General features: G+C 50.4%; 2 protein-coding genes across 2 annotated transcripts; both read left to right on the top strand.

Annotated features, from left to right (window-relative positions):
- Positions 1–6: 6 nt before the first annotated feature.
- On the top strand, positions 7–276 carry CPTP (ceramide-1-phosphate transfer protein; the record flags this gene model as incomplete). Its single annotated transcript, XM_010011822.1, has 1 exon — positions 7–276. A coding segment is annotated over one exon (270 nt), but the record flags the coding sequence as incomplete, so codon positions are not given.
- Positions 277–3605: 3329 nt separating this feature from the next.
- On the top strand, positions 3606–9354 carry LOC104403617 (taste receptor type 1 member 3-like). Its single transcript, XM_010011823.1, is given in 8 exon segments — positions 3606–3784; positions 4817–5117; positions 5824–6174; positions 6375–6556; positions 6558–6789; positions 7226–7429; positions 7732–7852; positions 8390–9354. Coding segments are annotated over 8 exon segments (2535 nt in total).
- The last annotated feature ends 302 nt before the right edge of the window (positions 9355–9656 follow it).

Raw genomic sequence — 9656 nt, 5'->3', positions numbered from 1 at the left:
GGGCTGAGGACGGGCGGGGAGGACTCGCGGACATCCGCGATCTGCACGGACTCGTACAACGCCTCGCTGGCCGCCTACCACCCCTGGGTCATCCGCAAGGCCGCCACCGTGGCCTTCTGCGCGCTGCCGCCGCGAAACGCCTTCCTGGAGACCATGAACGTGGGCACGGCCGAGGACGCCGTGGCTGTGCTGGGGGAGGCGCTGCCCCACATCTGCGACGTCTACAGCATCACCCAGGAGCTCTTCGCACAGCACCAGCTGCTCGACCTCCCCTAGGCAGGGACCCTCGGGAGCCGCCTCCGCGCAGGAGGAGGGGAACGGGGTGGAAACAGGGGGTTTTCCCAGGCACGCGGGGTCTGGGTCGCTGTCCGTGGTCGCATTCCCTTTCCTGTTCCAGGTTGGAGCTGGCAAAGCTATTCAGGGTGCCTCGCTCCCTAAGAGAAAAATACCTACTTTTTATATGTATGTGTATGTGTGTTGGCTCTACACTAAGAGAAGCACAGCGTGCTTATGGACTTATAGTTTGGGTTGGAACAGACCTTAAAGCTCATGTGGCTCCAAGCCCCTCGGTTCAAGTCTCCAGGCTAGGCTGGGCTTGATTCTTCTTTAAGCCAAACTGCAGCTGCAGCAGCTTCTGTGCATTCACAGCAGGAGCTGGGCCCTCGTGTGGCAGCACAAGAGTCAGGTGCGGGGTCTGAACACGCTCTGCAGCAAAGCTCCCCTTGCCAGTTCCGTTTACAAGCTGTTCGCTTGAACAGATCTGGGGGGTGTGTGTGTGTGTTCCCCCTGTTTTGCTTTAACCTTGACAATAGAACCCGGAGTGATACGTGGCTGAAAGGAAGCGCTTTTCCATGTGGTCACAGACTCATTTGGTTACTGCTGCTAATCCTGTGTCCCCGGGAACTGGAGGGGGAAACGGTGCCCTGTGTCCTTACTGCGAGAGACCGCCCCTCCTTCGGGCGTGGATGCATTAAGCTTGACCTTCTGTGCAGCCTCCCTGCCCCTTCCTCTCTGCTTTGTGCACCTTGGGATGTAGAACAGCTTTCACTGCGTACTGCTCAATCCTGTCCATCCAGCCATGCTCCTCAATTGTGCTCTCATTAATTCTGTTTAATGAATGTGTCAAACGCTCACAAAATGACTTCTGTGTCCGGGCAGAAACCCAGACTCGTACTGGAAGTCACTGCTCTGTGCGGCCCCTGTTGCAAATCCCTGTGTGTCACAGGCAGCGGGTGTGCACACACACGCCCCAGGTATGTACAATGAGTTTACTTCAGCTTTCTGAAGGCTGGAACAGCACCACACTTAGTTCAGGATGTCATGATTATTTGGGGAGGAGGGAGAAGCTCACGTGATTTGACTGTATCTCAGCAGAGGTGTTTTGGCCTGATGGAACACTACAGGATTCAGGAAATCACTGTTACCTCATGGAGATTAAATTAACTGGACATTAAATTATGTGAATTATAACGTGCTTCTGCAGAGTATCCTTTCTAGGAACACTTGGTGGGTTTGTGGTGTTGGAAGGAGCACGACTTGGTGCTACCTATTCATGCCTTGTCTTCTACTAGCAAAGTCTGTTCGTTGAGTGGCCAGATGTGGAACCAGCCATCAGGAATAGCCCAGATGAAGTTAGATGCTGTGTACTGAGCTCCTGTTCTGACAGCTCACATCTGCCAACACTGTCTTTTGCCTGAAGACAGGAAACAGGATTTCCCTGAATGTCCTAAGTGGAGGTTTAGTTGCTGTGGTGTGAACACACAAATATCACTCCCTTTCTGCTAAGACCACCTTAAAGTGATTAAATAGCTCCGTAGGATAAATCCATGTATTACAATGGAGCAGTTCTTTGTTACACACTCCAGAATGCTGGGCCTCCCTTGCTGTCTGATACAGACACAGCTGGTATTTCATCTCTGCCATGTATTAAAAGCCTTAAGTTATGCCAAACAATGTTGAGTGAAAGAATGGTTTTGCTCTCTTTAGGTTTAATGCAGAAATGGCACCTCACTAGAGGGAGGTGGAATATTCTGCACAAAAGTCATCACAAACTCTCTCCTGTGCCACTTGATTGCACATGGAAGTACGGGTGGCAGTAAGTGATTCCCTCTGTCTGTGACTTCTACACTTCCTTCCCTCTGTGCAGCTGAATGTGTATTTGGAACCTTTTGGAAGTTAAACAGTTGAAGCTAATACTTAAACATTCCATTAAGGGGAAGATCACCCTGAAAGGATGTCAGTATAACCATATCTATATAACATATATGAGCATATCTATATAACATACATGGACATACCTATATAACATACATGAACATACCTATATAACATACATGAACATACCTATATAACATATGTAGAAACGTACCGCTGTGGTTGCCCGAAGTACCCAAATACTCTTCATACATACTCTACCCTTGTGGCAGAAGAGGTACCTCACTTTGCCACTATAAGCAGTTCTTAGGATGTAGTGTAAATATAAAACAAGCCAATAAAACGCAGTGAATTCAATTTCCAATTCAGAGCTATTCTGTTTTCTGAAACTCAAACCTGACAAAAACCAAACCATGGTGCAACCTAAATGACACACTGTGGAACCTGTACCCAAACCGAAGGGGTTAAACTGAAGTTACCACCATAGCCCAGCGGGAGAAAACTTCAGATGAGGCAACAAGAAGTGCCTACAGACAGCAGCACGGCTGAGGAACAGGTCACCTACCTTGCAGCCCAGGGCTGGCCTGCTCCAGGTGAGTCCTGGCAGTGCTCTGAGGAAGGGCTGGTGGTCCCCACGCTGAGGTGACCCTGAATTTAAACAGAGCAATAATAAAAATGACTGCTGGGTAAGTCTCTTACCACCACCCTTTAGTTCAGGCAACATAACTTATGCTGAAGTGCGTTTAGAAACAGATGATGGGACACTCTTCCAGGGCAGGCTGCTGGTAAGTAGGGAGCACACAAGTGAATGCTCAGATGAGAGAGAGCTTCAGGTAACAGCAGGAAGCAAGTAAATGTTATCCTGCTCATCCTCCCCACGTGTAATGGTTGTATGATGGTAACAGGCCCCATTCTCCACAAAGCACACTGGGATTCTGCTCCTGCCAAAGCTCATTCTCCTTGGCAACGCTTCTGGACGAGCAACCTGCATGGATTGGTATCTGCTCCCAGTGTTACACAAGTCACAAACGCAGTTGTCTGGGAAAACCACCAACAGGGACAGTTTCTACAAGCACATTCCATTAAAGATGATGTTTCTCGTTTGGCTGGGACAGGGGGCAGTTAAAGCAAAAGATGTGTGTGCTAATCAGGGACTACCACCTCCTCTGCAACAGTCCGGCATCCAGAGCCGCAACGGAGAATTCAGCAAGTCACTGCTCGAGTAAAGGCTGCTCACTGAGTAAAGGAAACCAGGGATTTGCAACCAGGAACACTCACAGGGTGTTGCTGCGTATTTGACTATTGACACACTTCATGCATTTTGCTAAACAAATTCTTCCCTGACATTTTCATCTCTCCAAGTTCTACTTAAAGAGACCGAACTGGAGCTGATGAGACTGGATCCCCTGCCCCACAGTTCTGCGATGGGGTTTCCCCAAACCAGACAAATAATGGTCCTTGGCCTGCTGCTGTGCTGGAGCTTGGGCCGTGCAGCAGCCCTCAAACCCACGTGCCTCTCAGCTCAGTTTAGAAAGCCGGGTGATTATATCATAGGAGGCTTGTTCCCTTTTGGAACGGACACCCTAAACCTGACGGCACGATCGGAGCCCACCTCACTTGTGTGTGAAAGGTAAGAGGAACATCAGCTTCCTTAGTGCATGTTCAGTTTGGTCACCTGGGCTGGGGAGGGAAAGGAAAGTAACTCTGAGAGTGACCGATGGTCTCAGAGCTGATCACTAAAGGTGAGATGGGAACAAAGGTCAGCCCTGAGGTGCTGGAGCTGTGGTTGTTCTGTGCCATCTGTTCTGATCTTGAGCTGCAAAATGGGTTTGCGTTTGCTCGATGCTCCCGTGCACTCAAACTTACAACCACCCCCCGTCCGATGAAAGCTTTTAGTGCACTGGCTTCCTTAGTGCTTGGAATCTAACGCAGTTGCTTTTGCTTCCAGAGGGAATGAGAAGCACGCCCTGCACTCTGCAGACATGGTGAGATTGTGCTATTTATTGCCTTTTAAGAGGCAAAAGGACACTCAATATTGTGCACAAGGTCACAGTATCACCTGGCTTGCAGGCTTGCCCGTACGTGATCAGTGTTTCCTACTCAGTTACACCAAGGTGGTTCACACCATCACATTACAAGCTACTTACAGCTCTTTGTGAGGAGAATGAAAAGACATGCTAGTGTCCTACCTGCTGCTTTGGCAGCAACAAAGCACCGAAAAACATGGGCCAAGAATCTTTCCATCTCTGCAGGCCACGAGGCAGGGAATATGCCCAGTGCACTGAGCTATACAGTGGAATAGGGACAGGAAGAAGGACACCTCTCCTGAATTAGCATGCACACCACGGTGGGAACCACTGCCTTCGTGGCAGTACACAAAGCTAAGAGCAGGAGTAAATGTGCTACAGGTCTCTCTGTACCTCTCTTTCTTCTCCTAGGAAGCACAGATGTCTTTGTGGACAGACAAGACTAATCAGATGTGAAAGGTGCTCAGAGCCTCTCTACTCACAAGACAAGATTTAAAAGGCTGTGGGTACAGGGATGCTCTGACATCTGCCTTGGCAACAGACAGGATGCTCAAGTGCCAGAGAACGTGGAATAAGCCGATCCCCACTGTAACTGCCTTCACAGGCTACATCACTCCTGTGTCCTCTCACTGCAGGTTATACATAGATGGGCTAATATGGGCTCTTGGGATGAAGTTTGCGATCGATCAGATCAACAATTCCACTTCCCTTCTCCCGGGAGTAAGGCTGGGCTATGACATGTACGACACGTGCCTTGAGCCAGCCGTGACCCTGAAGCCCAGCCTGCTATTCCTGACCCAGAACGGCACCACGGGCATCGGCGTCCTCTGCAACTACAGCGACTACCAGCCTCGAGTGACCGCCGTCATCGGGCCGTACAAGACAGACCTCTGCCTGCTAACAGCCAAGCTGTTCAGCTTCGTCTGGATCCCACAGGTAAAGAGACTCCCTGAAGAAGCAGGAATTCCCCTTTCAGGCAGGGAAGGGTTTGGATCACCAACGCTGTCGATGCTATAGGTCTCTGAACTAGGACTGGTAAAGCAGATTCCAGTCTTTCCTCTGCTACAGATTGCCTGGGTAAGTCATTAAACTTCCCTCCTGGACACAGTCCAGTGTCTAACTTCCCAGGGAGAAGAGGGATAACTTGGGCTGCTCTGTGATCCATGTAAAATGGGAATAACAGAGCCCCCACTGTAAACCAGGAGGATCCCATGAAAACACCTCTGACAAGGCAAGTTCTCAGTTCGCACAAGAGAGCCAGCTCGAATGGTCAGGTAAGTGCAGCCCTGAGCTGGGATACTCTGAACCTCGGCTGCATCACCCTGTGTACAAAGCAGCTAATTACTGCTGTCATTAGTGATGAGGGCTGGTGCTGCGATGAGGGACACAAATGGCAGCGGAAGGAGATGGCCATGTAGGACAGCGCTACCGGAGACAAGTGTTTGGCCAGTTTACGGCTCTGTTGGTAACTGCAGCCACAGTGGACCTATCCATCCCTTTAGATGAGTTCTTCCTTCCCACTCTCCTGACCCATCACTGTTTAAAATCTCGTGCACCAAGACTAAGCAAAGAAGGTGGAGAGTGAGCACTTCCCCCAGCGTCACTCTTTGCCTTGTTTTCTCCCTCGCGCTCTAACTCGCAGGTCAGCTACGGAGCCAGCAGTGAGACGCTCAGCAACACGGAGCTGTACCCATCCTTCTACCGTACCATTCCCAGCGATAAGAAACTGGCGGAAGCCGTGGTCCTGCTGCTCAACAAGTTTGGATGGAACTGGATTGCCACCATTGGAAGCGATGATGAATATGGCCGTGGAGCCCAGGAGCAATTTTTAAACATAGCTGAAAATAACAGCATCTGCATTGCATTCGAGGGGATAATTCCTATAGACCTTGCAGACCCCGATTCCAAACAGTACCTGGAATACACCATTAATTTAATTAACAAGACCGAAGCCAACATCATTCTCCTTTTTGCCCATAGTCTGTCAGCTCAGGCCTTGCTGGAACACAGCATCAGGATGGGACTGGGCAAGAAAGTCTGGATTGGCACCGAAACCTGGATTTTGTCTGACTTAGCTGCCTCCATCCCAAATATTCAGAGCATTGGGACAGTCTTAGGCTTTGTTATGAAAACAAGCCCACTCCCTGGCTTCCCAACATCATTCTCCTTTTTGCCCATAGTCTGTCAGCTCAGGCCTTGCTGGAACACAGCATCAGGATGGGACTGGGCAAGAAAGTCTGGATTGGCACCGAAACCTGGATTTTGTCTGACTTAGCTGCCTCCATCCCAAATATTCAGAGCATTGGGACAGTCTTAGGCTTTGTTATGAAAACAAGCCCACTCCCTGGCTTCCAGGAATACATTGCTGACCTCTTCAGAAGAGTTCTGCCAGGAGTCGACGGAAGAGAACCACCTCCTGAACCCAGACCCGCTGGACGTGCGCTGCAGGCAGTGCGACCACGTCTCGCTGCACGACGTGTTGCCCACGCTGCACCGAGCACAAGTGCAGCCCGTGCACGCCGCTGTCTACAGCGTGGCCCATGCTCTGCACCGAGCCCTGGGGTGCACCCAGCACGCGTGTCCCAGAGCACGCGTCAGGTCTTGGCAGGTGAGGGAAGGGGACAAACTGCGGGGTTTCACCCAGTTTGCAGGCAGGCAGAGAGGGAAGGGGGGGACCTTAAAGCTCCTCCAGCCCCAACCCCTGTCACGGGCAGGGACACCTTCCACTAGAGCAGGTTGCTCCAAGCCCCTGTGTCCAACCTGGCCTTGAACACTGCCAGGGATGGGGCAGCCACAGCTTCTCTGGGCACCCTGTGCCAGCACCTCAGCACCCTCACAGGGAAGAATTTTCTCCCCTCTCTAAGCTACGTTCTGGCTCCCACTAATCAAACAGTTGATAATCCAGCCAGAAGGCCCATAACCACAATCACGGCCCACCTAAGGGACAACTCATTTCAGCCAGACTTCAGCTTACTGCACTGTGATCCTCCAAGAGGAACATCAACTGTACCACTACTTACTGTCCATTTTCACTTTCTCCTCAGCTGCTGCAGTTCATGAATAACTTTCCCTTCACGGTGAACGGCCAAGAGTTCAGGTTTGATCAATCCCATGGCACAAACACTGGCTTCAGGCTTATATTCTGGTCCTGGAAAAACAACACCCTTCACTATCTGCCTGTGGGTGACTACGGAGAGTCCTTATACATCAATGAGTCCCAGATTGAGTTTCACACTGAGAATCAAAAGGTAAAACAGTGGATAAAAGCATAAACAATCACCAAGTGAAGTAAATTCTTTTGCCACTTCGCCAGGACTGTTCACAAGGAGCTCTTTGCCTGCATGCTGCTCCCACAAGGTTTGTGTGGGACCCAGCTCTTGCTCCTCTGCAAACACGTAATCCATCTCCATTGTGCTAAACTATGAAAAGGCATTCCCAGAGCTCTTTAAGTGCCAGGCAAGGTTTGATCCCAGCACAGTTGGCTTCTAGTGTTTGGTGATAGGGTGCTTCTGAAAGCATCTGCCTGACGCTGATTCTTCCTCGTGTCTAGGACCCCGCATCAGAGTGCTTCACAAAGTGTAAACCAGGACAGGTCAGGCAAATAAAAGGATTCCACTTCTGCTGCTATGACTGTATAGATTGTCCAGAGAACAGCTTCTGGAATGCTAAAGGTGAGGTCTGGGAAACTCGATGGATTTGACTGGGTATTATGTCTGTGAACTGGTGGAGATCACACAGGTTCACAGGACTGGTAAGGACAGAACAGAGTATTTGCCTCTCTTGTTCTGTGCATTGCTCAGTCTTGCTCTGCAGGTCTTTAGTGGGGCACCTTCCTTTACTGATCCCAAAGAGAATGTGTAAGGACAATGCTATGTTTTATCTCAAGAGGTAGGAGAAGGGTATGATGAAATTCTGGGGTCATAGGTAGAATTGAGGCCTATGATGAAAGTCTGGGATCTTTCAGAAGCTGATGATCCTTCCTGGGCACAAGGAAAAAAGAGCCAAGAAATATGTGGGTCCTTTTAGGGGGAGGCTGGAGAAGCAGAGGGGGGAAAAGAGATTAAACTATCGCAAACTTTGGAAGTCCCATACACTTAGGAAGGGGGGAAGGAGGCAAAGCAGCACCCAACTCCTGCCTGCTCCATCCTGAAGGGCTGCAGCACTCCCTGCAGCGAGGTGCTCACCAGGTTCTCACTGCTGCTTTGCAGACAGCTCCACGTGCACTTCCTGCCTCCAGCACCAGTGGTCCCCTGCCCGGAGCATGCAATGTTACGACCGCAGTGAGAGGTACCTGTTCTGGGATGAGCCCCTCACCATCGCCCTGCTGACACTGATGTGCATCACCCTGACCCTGACTTGTCTGGCAGCAGCGCTCTTCCTGAAGAACCTCGAGACTCCCCTTGTGCAGGCCTCTGGAGGCAAACTGAGCCTCTTTGCCTTGTTCACACTCATACTGCTGTGCCTCAGCTGCTGTCTCTACATAGGGAAGCCCAGCAGCACGGTCTGTATGATCCAGCCCATAGTCTACACCCTGTGCCTCAGCGGTTGCTTCTCCACCTTCTTCATCAAGTCCCTTGAGATCACCCTTGTGACAGAGTTTCCTCACTGTGCCCCCACCTTCCTGCACTGGGTGACCCAGAGGAGGGCCTGGCTCCTTGTTGCCCTGTGCCTGCTCCCTGAGTGCTTGTTCTGCTTTGGCTACCTCCACTTGGGCCCCGACTACCTGGTGGTTGACTACAAGTCGCTGCCCACCGAGGTTCTGCTCCTGTGTAACACAGAGTCCTGGTTTGCCTTTGCTCTGATGCACGGCTACAACGGCTGCTTGGGCTCTGTCTGCTTCCTGTGCACGTTCATGGTCCAATCCTCTGGGAACAAGTACAACTTTGCCAGAGGGATCACATTTGCCTTCCTCATCTATTTCATCATCTGCATCTTCTTCGTTGCTGTATTTGTGACACTGAAGACAGTGCTCAGGCCTGTGGCTCAGATTGGTACCATTCTGGTAACCAGTCTGGGCATCCTGGTGACCTACTATGTCCCTAAATGCTACATCATCTTGCATAAGCCTCATCTCAACACAGTGGATTATTTCCAGAATTCCATCGAAGAGGAGCCAGAGGACTCCTCAATAAGAGACAATAAACCAGATTCACCATCACCTCCTCCTCAATAGAATGAGATAATGCTGTTTATGATGGCTCTATGGTCCCAGACACAATCAACATACAAAATACAGCCTCATCCAGTAGGCTGGACACCAGGAGCAGAACTTTTAAGCTCAAAGCACAAGGTTCTACTTAATGAGCTAAAGCGAAACACCCCAAGCAGAGCAGCATCCATGCTCTCTGCAGCTAACTGCCTGTTTCATCACCCACAAGGCTAGACAACTGCTCCAGATACATCCATGCATCCTTTCCCAGGCCTTGAGAGAACTTTCGAAGATATTCAACAGCACAATAACTAGAAAACCAAAAG

This window comes from Nestor notabilis, unplaced genomic scaffold, assembly GCF_000696875.1.
Source record: "Nestor notabilis isolate BGI_N333 unplaced genomic scaffold, ASM69687v1 scaffold24933, whole genome shotgun sequence".
Classification (NCBI taxonomy): Eukaryota; Metazoa; Chordata; class Aves; order Psittaciformes; family Psittacidae; genus Nestor; species Nestor notabilis.
The sequence above is the reverse complement of the archived record's forward strand: the minus strand, read 5'-3'. Positions and strand labels throughout refer to the sequence as shown.